General features: G+C 42.4%; 1 protein-coding gene across 1 annotated transcript in view; it reads right to left on the bottom strand.

The window, feature by feature from the left end:
• The window catches only part of LOC123761426 (uncharacterized), a 100,259-nt gene that overhangs the window by 22,009 nt on the left and 61,023 nt on the right, over positions 1–17,227 (bottom strand). The window contains exon 2 of the mRNA XM_045747453.2: positions 332–409. Coding sequence (XP_045603409.2) covers positions 332–407 — 76 coding nt within the window. The 5' untranslated portion in view covers positions 408–409. The remainder of the gene's footprint in view (positions 1–331; positions 410–17,227) is intronic.

The following is a 17,227-nucleotide window of genomic DNA, read 5'->3' on the forward strand; positions in this document are numbered from 1 at the left end:
ATTTTCTCTCATTCTCTTTATGCCTCTTATTGTGGAAATACATAAATGTCAATGCATTTAAAATGTCCTTAACACGATTTACTCACATGAGGTTTTTTACAAGTCATTACAGATTTACACACACTCTTGCCTTCGTATACGACAGTTAAACGCCGATGTATTTAAACTGCACCGAGGCTGCAAACGGGATTACAGAATTATAACATGAGGAGTAGAGTAATTCGTGGAAGTAATGATCTAATTGGCCTCAAATCACGCAGGCTTTCATTAAGCAAAACCTGCCAATATTTTTGAGCCCAGAATTGATAAGACCTCATATGTGTGGACTTACCATAAGGAAGAGGCGCTCGCAGGAGCCCTGCAGAGGCGCAAGCAGCGACCAGCAGCAGCAGTGACGTCATACCCATTTCTGTGTGAGTACAACATTTTATTGAACAAATATGCAGGAAAAGATGACAGTTAAATTACATTAATTTTACTATTTGCTTTTTTGGAAATCTGCACAAAGAGCTTGGACCAAATAAAATACAATATGGTGAGAGGTTTTTCAGTGATAAATATATTCAGCTATGGGGTAAACTGTAATAGTTGGTTAAAGGAAAATCTTGCAAGAATCAGACAAAAGGTCAAAGTGAGAAACATTAGAACAGAGGAAGGCAATGATTGTTGGAACAAGGCGATACTAAGCTCTATTATGTTCCTAATATATTTAAATATTTTTACTTATTAAGTATATTAATTCATATAAATGTAAGCTGATTATTCATAGCTTATTCGAACGGTCAAAACAAAAGAGAACTTTGAGATGGAAAAATATGTCAATTAGTGCAGGAAATTTACCAGTGGGATTTAATATTTATTTATTTACATATTTATTAAATTAATTAAGTTGAATTTTATTGTTAAATTATTTAATTAGGCAAGTGGACTGTATAGAGAAATTTATGTTACTAATAAATTCCTCACCTACTTGGGGAGGTTTATATTATATAACTTCAACTAGATAGGAAATAACTTGTTAGTTGTAATAATTTCTTTATCATAGTTAAAGTCAATTAATTTTACTGAACTCTACTAATTATTAGTTATATTATACGCCACAGCTTAGCCGTTATAGTAGTAGAAGTCCTAGGTAGCCAAGCTGGACTTGATTTGGTCACATGGTCTATGGCATCTCTAGTGAGTAGGGTTGGACAAGATTCAGTCATGTGGTCTAGCATCTCTAAGAGACGATCCACAAGCTGTAACCTCCATACATCTCAACTTACTTGCAAACCGATTATATAATAAAACCTACTACAAACAATGTGCTCAAATTACATTTAGAATGATTTATGATCACATTAAAATTTACGGTGATATTAAATGCGTTCATAAGGCTTTTGATGTCTGTCTCTCTAACACTGCCTGATTTCTACTTAGAAGTGGAAGTGTTTTGTTTGGATTTATTATTAGTACCTTTGATCTCCTATGATTTCGTCATTTTAGCCTTGTCATTTGAAGAGCTCAGTGTTGGTACTATTTACTCATGTGTTCTCAACCGATTCACCATCATCCTCAAACCCTCAAAGATTTCACCTAGGGAGAGGATGTCTTTCTTGTAGTGAGAAAAGATAGATTCCATGATTTCCTCGGGTAATTTGCTTTTAATCTCTAATTTTAACACCTATTCTGCACGAGACACAAAATCCTTAGCAGCAAAAGCTTTAACTAAAGACTATACTTAGAGTCTAAAGTCTTATATAGCCTCAGGTGTTTTACCTGGTGTAGGTATAGCTCTCAGTTTATATTAGAGAATGACCATAGCAATCTCTTTGTCACAATAGTTGAGTTGTGACAACTGTATGACAGTATCGTGGTTGTCATCACTAGGATCAGATTGTCTATAACTGCCTTTATGTTACCTCTGAAAGTACTTCGCAAATAAAGGAATGTATAAGTTTTGTTAATGAAACCTATAGAGTTCAGTAATGAATTAAAGGTGTGATTGAATTAAACGAATTAAACATTTTGAATGAATTAAAAATGAGTTAAACATATAAACAAAGTTTATATTTAATTGTTCTAAAACTTGTATTAATTTATCCAGACGATCTTGGACCTCCTCCTTATATCGTGCTGTTTTGGTGAGGAAGTAGTCTAGTCTGTCTGCATGAAGCTTTTCTTCGATGAGGCTTTGAACATGTTTGTCCACTGCCTCACCAGCCGTTTATAATATTTGGTATTTGACCTCTATGTGGCTTTCTAGTAATTTGGAGGTCACATTTGATTGGGCTACCTGCTCACTGTAGTTCAGTTGCCTGGTCACATATTCTTTATAACTCATGAGTGACCTGTAGTACAACGTACTGGTAGTAAACATTTCGTCTGTCATACTGGCTGCTTGATTTTGCTTTGACTGGCCCATAATTTCTGAGCTGAAATAACTGGGATAGTTACTCAAAAATACTGAGCAGATGATTGTAGTAGCCTAGTGTGATTAATTTCAGTCACTCGACTGTAATGCTACCTCTCCTGTAGGTTGGCAAAAATTAAATTGGTAATTTTATATTATTATATACAAGTAGATGATATCCCTCAGGTTAGCTCATTATTATTTCTGTTGGTTGGTATACAGTGATACATTTCACCACTCATATGTATAATGATTATATAGTAGGTATATGAGATTATATGTAATAATGACAGTACGGTAATATATGTACAACACAACTTATGTTGTTAATAGTCCCACCCTAATCAGGGTCGGCACAATAATTAAATAGGTGGCTAGGTTGGTCACTATTTAATACAACTCTAGTCAATGGTAATTTATCCTACCTTAATGCAGGTTGGCACTAGCTACTAGTATATATAATTGTGCAATAGGACGAGTGCAATATATTTTATAGGTTTTTCATTATTTAATTTAAAGTATTCTCATGTTAAGAGTAAATATAGTTTTAACAAATGTTGGTAGCCTCTCATCAATCTCTGGTTATATTGGTTAGAATTTATTAATTTATTTGCTACCACTCCACGGAAATAAAACTCTACATATTTCAGTGAATAAAATTATGCGAAAGTGAAGCTATAATTGTTGTAGTTGGTACGTATGTTATATATCAAATTTATTTGTAGCATTTATTTAGTTCCTTAATCACCTATATTGTAGTTTAGAGCAAGTAGTACTCCTGTAATTATTTGATTTCAGTTAATAAGTACCAAATTTTTATTTGTGTACTTAGACTGTAGAGACTTGATGAGGTTAGCTACTGCTTTAATTTGAGTCATCTGTTCGACTGGCTGTATTATTTTTTCTTTTTAAGTGGGATCACTTGTGTTTTTTTATTAATACACTAGGTACATCTGCATTTATGCAGCTACCCTAGACTATGTGAAGGGGAGTACAGTGTGTCAAAAAGCTAGCTACGTGATGCTAAAAAATCCCCATCACATAGGATGGTTAGTCATACAGAGCCAAGTGATAAGTAGTCTGCAGTGACAGACTCTAGGGTCGTTATAAGGATATCATGAACACAAGAGTGAATAAGGTAGCAGTGATACTAAAAGTCCCCATCTCGCAGGATGGTAAGTCTTACAGGGCCATATATGTTTAGTAGCCTGCACTGGCAAATTTTGGGTTCACTATGAGGATATCTTCATGAATACGAGAGTGAATAAAGTAGTTGTAAAGCTCCAGGTACTTCATGCCAACTGGTCTGAAAGGTCTAATAACTGGGTATTCGGTGATGTAGTGTGGGAGATCATGCCCCAGTTCCTGCTCACAGAGTTTGCACCTGGAGTGCTCAGGATTGGGAGATCCGTCACCTGTAGCCACCTGCCACAGGTAACGGTAACCCAACCTGATCCTGGCTACCACTGTGTCGCACAGTGTGGTGGACGTTTAGTGCTGCCCATAGATATAGGTTTCAGATCTGAACAAATCATAGCTTAAAATACTAGTACTTTCAGGTTGTTGGGAGTCAGTAATTTCTTTCATATCAGACCTGACTGTTTGAACCAATACAGTTTTGACAGTAGAGATGGGGATACCTAGATCTAATTCAACTTCATCTTTGTTGCACGCTAATTTGGCTGCAATGTCTGTCTCATTATGATGAGTTATATTTATGTGTGATGTTATCCATATAAAAGAGATTCGAGACCCTCTACTCTGTGCAGCAATTAGATCATTTATAATTGGTAGTATGAGGTTCTTGCTGTCGATCTTCCAGGAGAAGTTTTCGATTGCTTGAAGAGCAGACTTTGAGTCACAAAATATTTTTCCTCCTCCAATGTTTTTTTAATGTACTGGTAGCTAGTTGTAGTGCCGCTAGTTCTGCTTGTGTGGAGGTCAGCCAGTTGTTTAACCTGACACTGACAGTCTTTGTGCAAATATTATTTCTATAAAACCTACATGCTGCTGCAGTCCGTCCAGTAGAAGATTGGACTGAGCCAACGGCGTAGACACAGTGCTTGTGAGATCTTAAATTCTCAATGGAGGAGGCAATTGTTTCGAGTGTTACAGCTTTGAGAAGAGTAAGATTCTCATTATCTTTCTTGGTGACAGGTGTGTATGATACTTGAATGGTGGGGTACAGATAAAGAGGAATATCAGAGACAGGTAGATTGCACTTGAAAGGAATGTTGAGTTTAATAAGATTGTAGGCATTTTTTCACAGCCATTTATCATAAAAGGAGTGAGTTGGTATGTCGGCACCAGTCAATAGGGTGTTAACAGCACTAAATAATTTGTTTCTGAGCTATGCAGGAGATGTAGAGTCTCTCATGACTTTTAGACAAAAGGTAGTGTTGACTTGCATGATTCTCTCTAGTATGGTTGGAAGCTTCAGTTCTTCCCTCATGTTGATGATTCATGTGCATCTTGGGGCACCAAGAATTATCCTCATGGCTTCATTCTGTACTACTTTAAGTTTGTCCAACACAGAGAAGGGGAAATTAATTAAGTGCAAAGCATTATAATCAACGCGAGATCTAACAAACATTATATAGAATAGTCTAGCATATTTAATATTGATACCAATATTCTTACCGGTAAGTGTTTACAGTGATTTTAGTATTTCTTTTAACCTACGGTGTAGATCGTTTACAATGCCACTATTAAATACCTTGGAGTTGGTATTAACTCGGTCCCCAAATCCATTCTCGTTGCTTAACTGAGTGGACTAAACTGTGAAGACAAAATTTAGGAAAACGAAACATATCACCACCTTGGGAAAGAAGTAACAGAATAGACTTGACACCAACATAAAGGATTGTTAGAGCAAATGAGAATGCATAGAAAGAAACACTGTTCGAAGCCAAGTTCAGCGGCTCGGGAGTATGTGGATGTCAAGAACATCTAATGTAGAGAGAATCTTAAAATTGGAGATATCATAAGAATCCATTGATAAATTTACTGCTCGATAATGAGCTGACTACAAAACTTAAGATATTATCACCATATTTGCTGCATATGTTTGGCTATATTAGGACTCATACAGACATTAATCCAGCGAGACCAATTGTTACCTTACAAATTTGTATAAGTGGCTAGTGCACATTCTGACCCCATTAGCAAGTACTGTATCTTATTCCCATATTCAGAACAGTGCTTATTTAGTGAATAAATTAACCAATATAAATTTGACATATAATTTAATAATTTAGTGAAGTTTGATGTGACAGCTCTATTTATAATAGTTCCGGTGGCTGACGTATACACATAGTTGCTAGAAGAATTCCAATAAATACTTCAATCAAGTATTTATTTGAATACTTTATTCCAATAAATGGTTCAAGTAAGATTTATTGGAATACTTACTTGGAGAACTGCCAAAATATAGCATAAAACTGAATTCGTCCACTATTGCTGCAATGATTAGACTGTGTATCATGAATAATACTTCTGTGTTTAATGTTATATTTGTTGCCCAGACGCTTGGTATGACAACTGGTAACCCTTTGTCTCCAGTGCTTAGCAGTTTACACACTGAGTTCTTTGTCTCCAGTGCTTAGCAGTTTACACACTGAGTTCTTTGTCTCCAGTGCTTAGCAGTTTACACACTGAGTTCTTTGTCTCCAGTGCTTAGCAGTTTACACACTGAGTTCTTTGTCTCCAGTGCTTAGCAGTTTACACACTGAGTTCTTTGTCTCCAGTGCTTAGCAGTTTACACATAGAGTTCTTTGTCTCCAGTGCTTAGCAGTTTACACACTGAGTTCTTTGTCTCCAGTGCTTAGCAGTTTACACACTGAGTTCTTTGTCTCCAGTGCTTAGCAGTTTACACATAGAGTTCTTTGTCTCCAGTGCTTAGCAGTTTACACATGGAGTTCTTTGTCTCCAGAGCTTAATAGTTTACACATTGAGTTCTTTGAAACTATGGTTTTGTCAAGTATTATATCTGTTAATTCAAGGTGGTTCAGGTAAATGGGTGATGTTTCGCTCCTTCGGCTCAATAACCTCGACCAAAATTATTTTCTTGTGACTCAATACTTTTGTTCATTTGATTAAATTCCTCATTACAAAAAATCAATGGAGCCAATCTGTTTTTAGCTATTTGGGTTCATTTAACAAAATATTCATATATGTCATAATATCAAAAAATAGTTGGTCTCTGTTGATTTAACTTTGTAATGGTAATTTAATTAATAGAATGAACCTTAGGCAAGATCCGTGGTTTACGTTAACATCAAACCAAGAAGTGTATGATCATAAGCGCATTATTTTGTAAACCATCATATTATATTTAAACATTAATTGTTCTCCTCGATGTTTCTGAGAGTATTCTAAGTACATTGTCCTCCAATTATTGATGACGAAATTCAAAAGATTTTTGTCATTGCATCAAATACAATACAGTTACAGTTTGGGATATTTTACAATATCCCAAATATGTTATACATACAGCTTTTAAGCAATCTATATAAACATTTTATAAACCCAACCCAAGGGAATTACTGACTTTCAAAAAGTCACTTGTTCTTTCTTAAGATAAAAAATTAGCAAAAGTCTTCAAAACACATAATAATAAATCTCATATAAAAAAATGTACTTTTTATAATATATTCATTTTGAAATAATTTGTTCAGAATCTCACCAAAATTTTCGGCTGGTTGTGTGTATCTGAGTCCTTGTAAAGAGTGTAATTATGTGTATATTGGTCAAACGGAAAAATCCTTGTCTAGAATGCTGAGCATCATAGATGTTTCGTTCAAACTGGCCAAGTGTCTAATGATTGGTGCTGCCATTTACAGTTGAGTGGTCATATCAGGTCATATCATTGATTGGTCCCATACAAAGTGTTTAGCCCAGAGTAATTTCTTAAGTGGAATAAATATAATAGAATTGTGCCTAATAAGACATAAACATAATACTTTAAACATTTGTTCTGGGTTGTATAAAATGGATTAATTTCAAGATGTACAAATTGCTTCAGATTTAATGTTAACAGGGCAAATAAAATTAAATTTTATTCTTTCAATAGAATTGGACCGTTTTTGCCAGATTTTGTTTATTAGTTTGTTTACATTTTCTTTAAACCCAATTGCAATTTTATGTTTAAGTAATTTAATTATTAATTACTGTCTATTTGCTAAAGAACACCTAGTAAACATTTAGGCTTTATTGCACATAAATTGTCACACCAAGATACAAGGAATTTGGACGGGTTAGCTGAGAATGTTAATTATTTCAGTGGTTCCATCACCTGCCAGTGTGGGGGAATCATCTTTGTTTGTCACATAAAGACAAATACAAGTCTTAAGTAGAATTTTTTTATTATTCTTAAATACATGATTCATGTTGCTTTGTTAGTTTTCCTTTGTTGTACCTATGACCATGCAGTTTTTTTAGTCAATTAGGAGATGAAATGAAATACATGATTTCTCTTGACTCACCTCTGGGCCTTTTATGTGCAGGGTGCCATCTCTCTCTCCTTATCCTTTGACAAGGCAAGAGTGAAAGTAATTAGATTTCTCTTCTGCTCAAATATGTTTTTTTTTTTAATTTGTGTTGCAGACATGGCAGTCACAGGCACGCGTGTAGATCGAAAGACACTCCTTATTCCAGTGGCCCTCCACCTTGGAGCCCAAATTTACAATTAATACAAGTGTATTTGCAAAAGGGTGGTACGTGACTAATATGTATTGCATGTGCTGCACTACAGAAGCTCCAAGGGTTGGCATGCAAAATACAACTAATTTAATGACAACATCAAGAAGAGCCGTGCCTCAGCCCCATTCACAGAAGAGAGAGAGACCCTTGCGTCCGAACGGTACAAATCCAGGATGATCCAGTGCTTCACCCAGATGGCATCACATCATACCCATAGAAGAGAAGCAGTCAGCTGGTTTGAAACTACCCAGCTGATACTGAGATGGAGAGTTCCAAAACTTTCCAATCTTTGCTCAAAACAAGCCTGGTCAGAGACTGGCTTCACGTCGTCCCGCCAGGAGACTGAGTATCACGTTGTCTAGCCAGGAGAGTGAGAGTCACGTCGTCCCGCCAGGAGACTGACCATCACGTCGTCCCGCCGGGAGACTGAGCGTCACGTCGTCCCGCCAGGAGAGTGAGAGTCACGTCGTCCCGCCAGGAGACTGAGCGTCACGTCGTCCCGCCAGGAGACTGAGCATCACGTCGTCCCGCCGGGAGACTGAGCGTCACGTCGTCCCGCCAGGAGACTGAGCGTCACGTCGTCCCACCAGGAGACTGATAGTCTCGTCGTCCCGCCAGGAGACTGAGCGTCACGTCGTCCCACCAGGAGACTGATAGTCTCGTCGTCCCGCCAGGAGACTGAGCGTCTCGTCGTCCCGCCAGGAGACTGATAGTCTCGTCGTCCCGTCAGGAGACTGAGCGTCACGTCGTCCCGCCAGGAGACTGATAGTCTCGTCGTCCCGCCAGGAGACTGATAGTCTCGTCGTCCCGCCTGGAGACTGATAGTCTCGTCGTCCCGCTAGGAGACTGATAGTCTCGTCGTCCCGCCAGGAGACTGAGCGTCACGTCGTCCCGCCAGGAGACTGATAGTCTCGTCGTCCCGCCAGGAGACTAAGCGTCACGTCGTCCCGCCAGGAGACTAAGCGTCACGTCGTCCCTCCAGGAGACTGATAGTCTCGTCGTCCCGCTATTAGACTGAGCGTCTCAATGTAACACTATAAATGGTTGTGTGTATTATATCACATATACAAGTAGAGAGAGTTCACACACGATTTTGGCTGTGCCAGGTTGTTGGTACTTGACCCTTGAAGGGTCTCACCTTCAGTGTGTTAATGTTGACATGTCTGGCAGAGGTCAGGTCGTGTCAGGTGACCTCGCCTCATGCTAAGTTGATTATTGCAGACGGTTGGCTGTGTTCTTCCTATCAACGAAGCAGCTGGCTAGGTGTGGTAGGAAGATAGCTAGAGGTTATGTTCATCCTGGCATCTTATTTCCTGGTAGGCAGGGTTCCCCTCTTAAATACTCGAGCAGTTGTACATGAAGAGATAGAAGATCCTCACTACACCAGAGATGTTTCAGCAGAAGCTGGCCAGAGTTTACACAAGCCTGTCCCAAGCCAGCGGGGAGCGCCTTCACTGTCAGTAGTAAACTCTCTCCCTTCTAAAACATCTTACTCAAAGACCTTTGTGAGCTCAATTGCAAGGTGATATATTATTCTGTATTTCTCCAAAATATATATTTTTTAATTGTCAGGGTCAGTCGGGCATAGTGTTCTCAATTTCCTGGATAATTGAATTGAATTTACCTGATACCACTAATACTAGTGGTATCAGGTAATACTTCCTGTCCTCGATGAGGACAGGAAGCTGACGGCTTGTCAAAGATCCCCACATTTACTCTGATGATATTTTCTAACTGTATTTTAAAACACAGCAGAGTTTTGGCTTTACGGCTTCGGCGGGTAGATGGTTCCACAGGTTTACAACTCTTTGGGTGAAAAAGCATCTCCTGTTTTATGTCCTACATTCTGGCTTGTTGAGCTTCAACCCATTGCTCCTTGTTCGTGTTACATCTGACATTTTGAAGAAATTGTTCGGATCAATATCATCCAATTTTCTTTAGTATTTTGAAGGTTTCTATGAAATCCGCCCTGTCATGCCTGGTTTACAGTGTTGTTAGCCCTGTGGCCCTCAACCGTTCCTGATATGAAATGACAAAGCTCTGGTATAATCTTTGTTGCCCGGTGTTGCACTTTCTCCAGAGTAGTTATGTCTTTATGAGGATGAGGTCTCCATGCCTGGATGCAATAATCCAGGTGGGGGCGCACCAAAGACTTGTAAAATTAAACGACTTCTGTATTTTCCTTGAAGGTAAAGGTACGCTTAATTATTCCCAGGGTTTGGTTCTCTTTTTTTTACTGCCGCTCCTACTAGTTGTACAACTTTTAATGAATGATGGATTCTGACTCCATGGTACTTTTCTTCATCTATCTGTTGCAAGATAGTGCTGTCAATTTGGAAGTTTGGACGTGGATTATTATGCCCCACATGCAAAGTTTTGCATTTTTCGACATTAATGAGCATTTGTCAGTCATATGAACATTTGTGGAGTTCATGTAGATCTCTTTGTAAGGTCTCAATATCACCTCCATTCCAACTTAACCATAGACCTTAGTGTCATCTGCAAATTCGATGATGTGATTCGTAATATTCTCACCTATATCATTCATGTATATGACAAAAAGTGTTGGCCCAAAAATGAGCCCACTGGGACCCCACTTAGCACATTTCCCTAAGTCAGATTAATTCCCATTTAGCACGACCTTTTGTTTTCTATGTTTTAACCATTGTTTTATCAACTCCAATATTTTCCCATTTATTCCATGTGCCTGTAATTTCCTTTCCAGTCTTTCATGTGGTACCTTGTCAAAAGCTTTAGCAAAGTCTATGTAAGCAACATCTGCAGGGAATTGTTCATCTGAATAGCCGGATACCGTTTCCAGAGAGGTGAGCACGTTTGTATGGCAGGATCTATTTTTTACAAACTCATGTTGCGTTGATTTTACAAAATTGTTCTCTGTGAGATGTTGGATGACTCTCTCCCTTAGGAGTCTCTCCATGAGCTTGCAGATGTGTGATGTCAAGATGAGGACAGTAGTTTTCTACTAAGCTCTTTCTGCCTTTTTTTGAAAAAGGGGGTAACATTTGCATATTTCCAATCCAGAAGAAATATCCCATGGTCCAGGGATTTTCTGAAAAGATGTTTCAGTGGTATACATAGTGCATTTGCCAGTTTCATTAAGACTTTGGATTGAAATGCATCCACACTTGGGGCTTTTGAGTCTTTTTGTTTGTCAATACTCTTCCTGATTGTGTCACATGTAATGGGTATATCCCTAATTCATTCTCTTCACCTTCTCTTATCATTTGTGTGGTAATGGGATGTCATTCAATCTTTCTAGTATGAACACTGATGTAAAGTATTCATTCAGATTGTTTGCTGCTCCTCTGTCATTCAATATATCTTTTAGGGGTCCTACAGAGTCCTTTGTTTTTATTTAACTATGTATATATTCATAGAATGATTTCGGATCATCCTTTATGTTTTAGGCAAGTTTTCTTCGTAGTTTCTTTCGGCTAATCGGATTTTCTGGGTAGCTGAATTTAATGCCGTTTTACACATCTCATAAGCCATGATGTTCATCGTTGATATATACTGTCTCCAGAGGTTCCATTTAGTTATTTTCGCTCTTATTACTACATGTGTCATTCATCTTCTTCCCTTTCTTTTCTTTCTCATTTTTGCTACATATATTTGTACGAGTTCAGTGATGACCGTTTATTTATTTTTCCCATGATGTTTCCATGCCATGATCACCTATCAGCGCCCTCCAGGAGGTGTTTTGTAATTCCTCTCTCATTCCCTGATAGTTTCTTCGACGGTAATCTAGAAGGTCATCATTCTGATCCTTTACAAGAGTTGCTGTAACTGAATTCCATCTTAGAATATTGTGATCACACGATGGAGTGAGCTGTTCCCATACTTGAATTTGATCGATCATGCCCTCTTCTGATGTTAGCACAAGGTCCAGAATGTGGTTACCTCGAGTGGACTCTACCACATGTTGTGTGAGAACTGTGTCCTGCACCAGCTCCAGAAATTGATCACCTTGTGATGTTAGATTTACCCATAATAATAATAGACTCTATATTAATCGACCCTTAGACAGCGATTATCATCAACTGTTCATTCAAAGGTTAATGAGGTTATCAAATGAAGATTTAACGAATTATTGTCTTGGTTTTACATGTATGTTGCAAATATGGATATAATAGGTCTATGTGCAAGTAATAAAGTTTACCTTATCCCATAAAAAAATCATGCTACCATTTCATAGCACAAACGATATTATTGTCATGAATGTAACTAGCGGAATGCGGTCATCTTCATATGAGGATTTATAGAATTATTGTCTGGGTTTTACATGAATGGTGAAAATGTCGAGTTAAAATCTCTATGTGTATGAAAATAAAGAAAAACGTGTGATAAAACCATCACTAAAACATCAGAGGATAAAACAGGAAGAGTCAGAATAGTCGAGCACCGGATGTTGACAAGTGCCGACACAACGTGTGTTGATAAGTGCCAGACGCACCAGGTGTTGATAAGTGCCAGTCGTACCAGGTGTTGACAAGAGCCAGCCGCACGAGGTGTTGACAAGTGCTAGACGCACCAGGTGTTGACAAGTGCCAGATGCACCAGGTATTGAAAAAGTGCCAGACGCACCAGGTGTTGATAAGTGCCAGTCGTACCAGGTGTTGACAAGTGCCAGCCGCACGAGGTCTTGACAAGTGCTGGACGCACCAGGTGTTGACAAGTGATAGATGCACCAGGCGTGGACAAGTGCCAGACGAACCGGGTGTTGACAAGTGCCAGATGCACCAGGTGTTGAAAAAGTGCCAGACGCACCAGGTGTTGACAAGTGCCAGATGCACCAGGTGTGGACAAGTGCCAGACGCACCAGGTGTTGACAAGTGCTAGATGCACCAGGTGTGGACAAGTGCCAGACGCTCCAGGTGTTGACAGGTGCTGGAAACACCAGGTGTTGACAAGTGCTGGACACACCTGGTGTTGACAAGTGCCAGATGCACCAGGTGTGGAAGAGTGCCAGACGCACCAGGTGTTGACAAGTGCTGTACACACCAGGTGTTGACAAGTGCTGGACACACCAGGTGTTGACCAGTGCCAGACATACCAGGTGTTGACAAGTGCTGGACACATCAGGTGTTGACAAGCGCCAGACACACCAGGTGTTGACAAGTGCCAAACGCACCAGATGTTGACAAGTGTCAAACGCACCAGGTGTTGACAAGTGCCAAACGCACCAGGTGTTGACAAGTGCCAGACGCACCAGGTGTTGACAAGTGCCAGACGAACCAGGTGTTGACAAGTGACAGACGCACCAGGTGTTGACAAGAGACAGACACACCAGGTGTTGACAAGTGCCAGACACACCAGGTGTTGACAAGTGCTGGACACACCAAGTGTTGACAAGTGCTGGACACACCAGGTGTTGAAAAGTGCCAGACGCACCAGGTGTTGACAAGTGCTGGACACACCAGGTGTTGACAAGTGCTGGACACACCTGGTGTTGACAAGTGCTTGACACACCAGGTGTTGACAAGTGCCAGACGCAACGGTTGTTGACAAGTGCCAGACGCACCGGGTTTTGACAAGTGCCAGACGCACCGGGTGTTGACAAGTGCCAGACGTACCGGGTGTTGACAGGTGCTGGACACACCAGGTGTTGACAAGTGCTAGACACACCAGGTGTTGACAAGTGCCAGACACACCAGGTGTTGACAAGTGCTAGACACACCAGGTGTTGACAAGTGCCAGACGTACCGGGTGTTGACAAGTGCTGGACACACCAGGTGTTGACAAGTGCTAGACACACCAGGTGTTGACAAGTGCCAGACGCACCGGCTGTTGACAAGTGCCAGACGCACCGGGTGTTGACAAGTGCCAGACGCACCAGGTGTTGACAAGTGCCAGACGTACAGGTTGTTGACAAGTGCAGGACACACCAGGTGTTGACAAGTACCAGACGCACCAGGTGTTGACAAGTGCCAAACGCTCCAGGTGTTGACAGGTGCTGGACACACCAGGTGTTGACAAGTGCTGGACACACCTGGTGTTGACAAGTGCCAGATGCACCAGGTGTGGACAAGTGCCAGACGCACAAGTGTTGACAAGTGCTGGACACACCAGGTGTTGACAAGTGCTGGACACACCAGGTGTTGACAAGTGCCAGACATACCAGGTGTTGACAAGTGCCAGACACACCAGGTGTTGACAAGTGCCAAACGCACCAGATGTTGACAAGTGTCAAACGCACCAGGTGTTGACAAGTGACAGATGCACCGGGTGTTGACAAGTGCCAGACGCACCAGGTGTTGACAAGTGACAGACACACCAGGTGTTGACAAGTGCCAGACACACCAGGTGTTGACAAGTGCTGGACACACCAGGTGTTGACAAGTGCTGGACACACCAGGTGTTGACAAGTGCCAGACGCACCAGGTGTTGACAAGTGCCAGACGCACCAGGTGTTGACAAGTGCTGGACACACCAGGTGTTGACAAGTGCTGGACACACCAGGTGTTGACAAGTGCTGGACACACCAGGTGTTGACAAGTGCCAGACGCAACGGGTGTTGACAAGTGCCAGACGCACCGGGTGTTGACAAGTGCCAGACGCACCGGGTGTTGACAAGTGCCAGACGTACCGGGTGTTGACAAGTGCTGGACACACCAGGTGTTGACAAGTGCTAGACACACCAGGTGTTGACAAGTGCCAGACACACCAGGTGTTGACAAGTGCTAGACACACCAGGTGTTGACAAGTGCCAGACGTACCGGGTGTTGACAAGTGCTGGACACACCAGGTGTTGACAAGTGCTAGACACACCAGGTGTTGACAAGTGCCAGACGCACCGGGTGTTGACAAGTGCCAGACGCACCGGGTGTGGACAAGTGCCAGACGCACCAGGTGTTGACAAGTGCCAGACGTACAGGGTGTTGACAAGTGCAGGACACAACAGGTGTTGACAAGTACCAGACGCACCAGGTGTTGACAAGTGCCAGACGTACATGGTGTTGACAAGTGCTGGACACACCAGGTGTTGACAAGTGCCAGACGCACCGGGTGTTGACAAGTGCCAGACGTACCGGGTGTTGACAAGTGCTGGACACACCAGGTGTTGACAAGTGCTAGACACACCAGGTGTTGACAAGTGCCAGACGTACAGGGTGTTGACAAGTGCTGGACACACCAGGTGTTGACAAGTGCCAGACGCACCTGGTGTTGACAAGTGCTGGACACACCAGGTGTTGACAAGTGCAAGACGTACCAGGTGTTGACAAGTGCTGGACACACCAGGTGTTGACAAGTGCCAGACGCACCGGGTGTTGACAAGTGCCAGACGCACCGGGTGTTGACAAGTGCCAGACGCACCAGGTGTTGACAAGTGCCAGACGTACAGGGTGTTGACAAGTGCAGGACACACCAGGTGTTGACAAGTACCAGACGCACCAGGTGTTGACAAGTGCCAAACGCTCCAGGTGTTGACAGGTGCTGGACACACCAGGTGTTGACAAGTGCTGGACACACCTGGTGTTGACAAGTGCCAGATGCACCAGGTGTGGACAAGTGCCAGACGCACCAGGTGTTGACAAGTGCTGGACACACCAGGTGTTGACAAGTGCTGGACACACCAGGTGTTGACAAGTGCCAGACATACCAGGTGTTGACAAGTGCTGGACACATCAGGTGTTGACAAGTGCCAGACACACCAGGTGTTGACAAGTGCCAAACGCACCAGATGTTGACAAGTGTCAAACGCACCAGGTGTTGACAAGTGACAGATGCACCGGGTGTTGACAAGTGCCAGACGCACCAGGTGTTGACAAGTGACAGACACACCAGGTGTTGACAAGTGCCAGACACACCAGGTGTTGACAAGTGCTGGACACACCAGGTGTTGTCAAGTGCTGGACACACCAGGTGTTGACAAGTGCCAGACGCACCAGGTGTTGACAAGTGCCAGACGCACCAGGTGTTGACAAGTGCTGGACACACCAGGTATTGACAAGTGTTGGACACACCAGGTGTTGACAAGTGCTGGACACACCAGGTGTTGACAAGTGCTGGACACACCAGGTGTTGACAAGTGCCAGACGCAACGGGTGTTGACAAGTGCCAGACGCACCGGGTGTTGACAAGTGCCAGACGCACCGGGTGTTGACAAGTGCCAGACGTACCGGGTGTTGACAAGTGCTGGACACACCAGGTGTTGACAAGTGCTAGACACACCAGGTGTTGACAAGTGCCAGACACACCAGGTGTTGACAAGTGCTAGACACACCAGGTGTTGACAAGTGCCAGACGTACCGGGTGTTGACAAGTGCTGGACACACCAGGTGTTGACAAGTGCTAGACACACCAGGTGTTGACAAGTGCCAGACGCACCGGGTGTTGACAAGTGCCAGACGCACCGGGTGTTGACAAGTGCCAGACGCACCAGGTGTTGACAAGTGCCAGACGTACAGGGTGTTGACAAGTGCAGGACACACCAGGTGTTGACAAGTACCAGACGCACCAGGTGTTGACAAGTGCCAGACGTACATGGTGTTGACAAGTGCTGGACACACCAGGTGTTGACAAGTGCCAGACGCACCGGGTGTTGACAAGTGCCAGACGTACCGGGTGTTGACAAGTGCTGGACACACCAGGTGTTGACAAGTGCTAGACACACCAGGTGTTGACAAGTGCCAGACGTACAGGGTGTTGACAAGTGCTGGACACACCAGGTGTTGACAAGTGCCAGACGCACCTGGTGTTGACAAGTGCTGGACACACCAGGTGTTGACAAGTGTTGGACACACCAGGTGTTAACAAGTGCCAGAGATACCAGGTGTTGACAAGTGCTGGACACACCAGGTGTTGACAAGTGCAAGACGCACCAGGTGTTGACAAGTGCTGGACACACCAGGTGTTGACAAATGCTTGACACATCAGGAGTTGACAAGTGCCAGACACACCAGGTGTTGACAAGTGCCAAACGCACCAGGTGTTGACAAGTGTCAAACGCACCAAGTGTTGACAAGTGCCAAACGCACAGGTGTTGACAAGTGCCAGATGCACCAGGTGTTGAGAAGTGCCTGACGCACCAGGTGTTGACAAGTGCCAGACACACCAGGTGTTGACAAGTGCTGGACACACCAGGTGTTGACAAGTGCTGGACAAACCAGG

Source organism: Procambarus clarkii, chromosome 7 (genome assembly GCF_040958095.1).
Source record: "Procambarus clarkii isolate CNS0578487 chromosome 7, FALCON_Pclarkii_2.0, whole genome shotgun sequence".
In the NCBI taxonomy this organism is placed as follows: domain Eukaryota; kingdom Metazoa; phylum Arthropoda; class Malacostraca; order Decapoda; family Cambaridae; genus Procambarus; species Procambarus clarkii.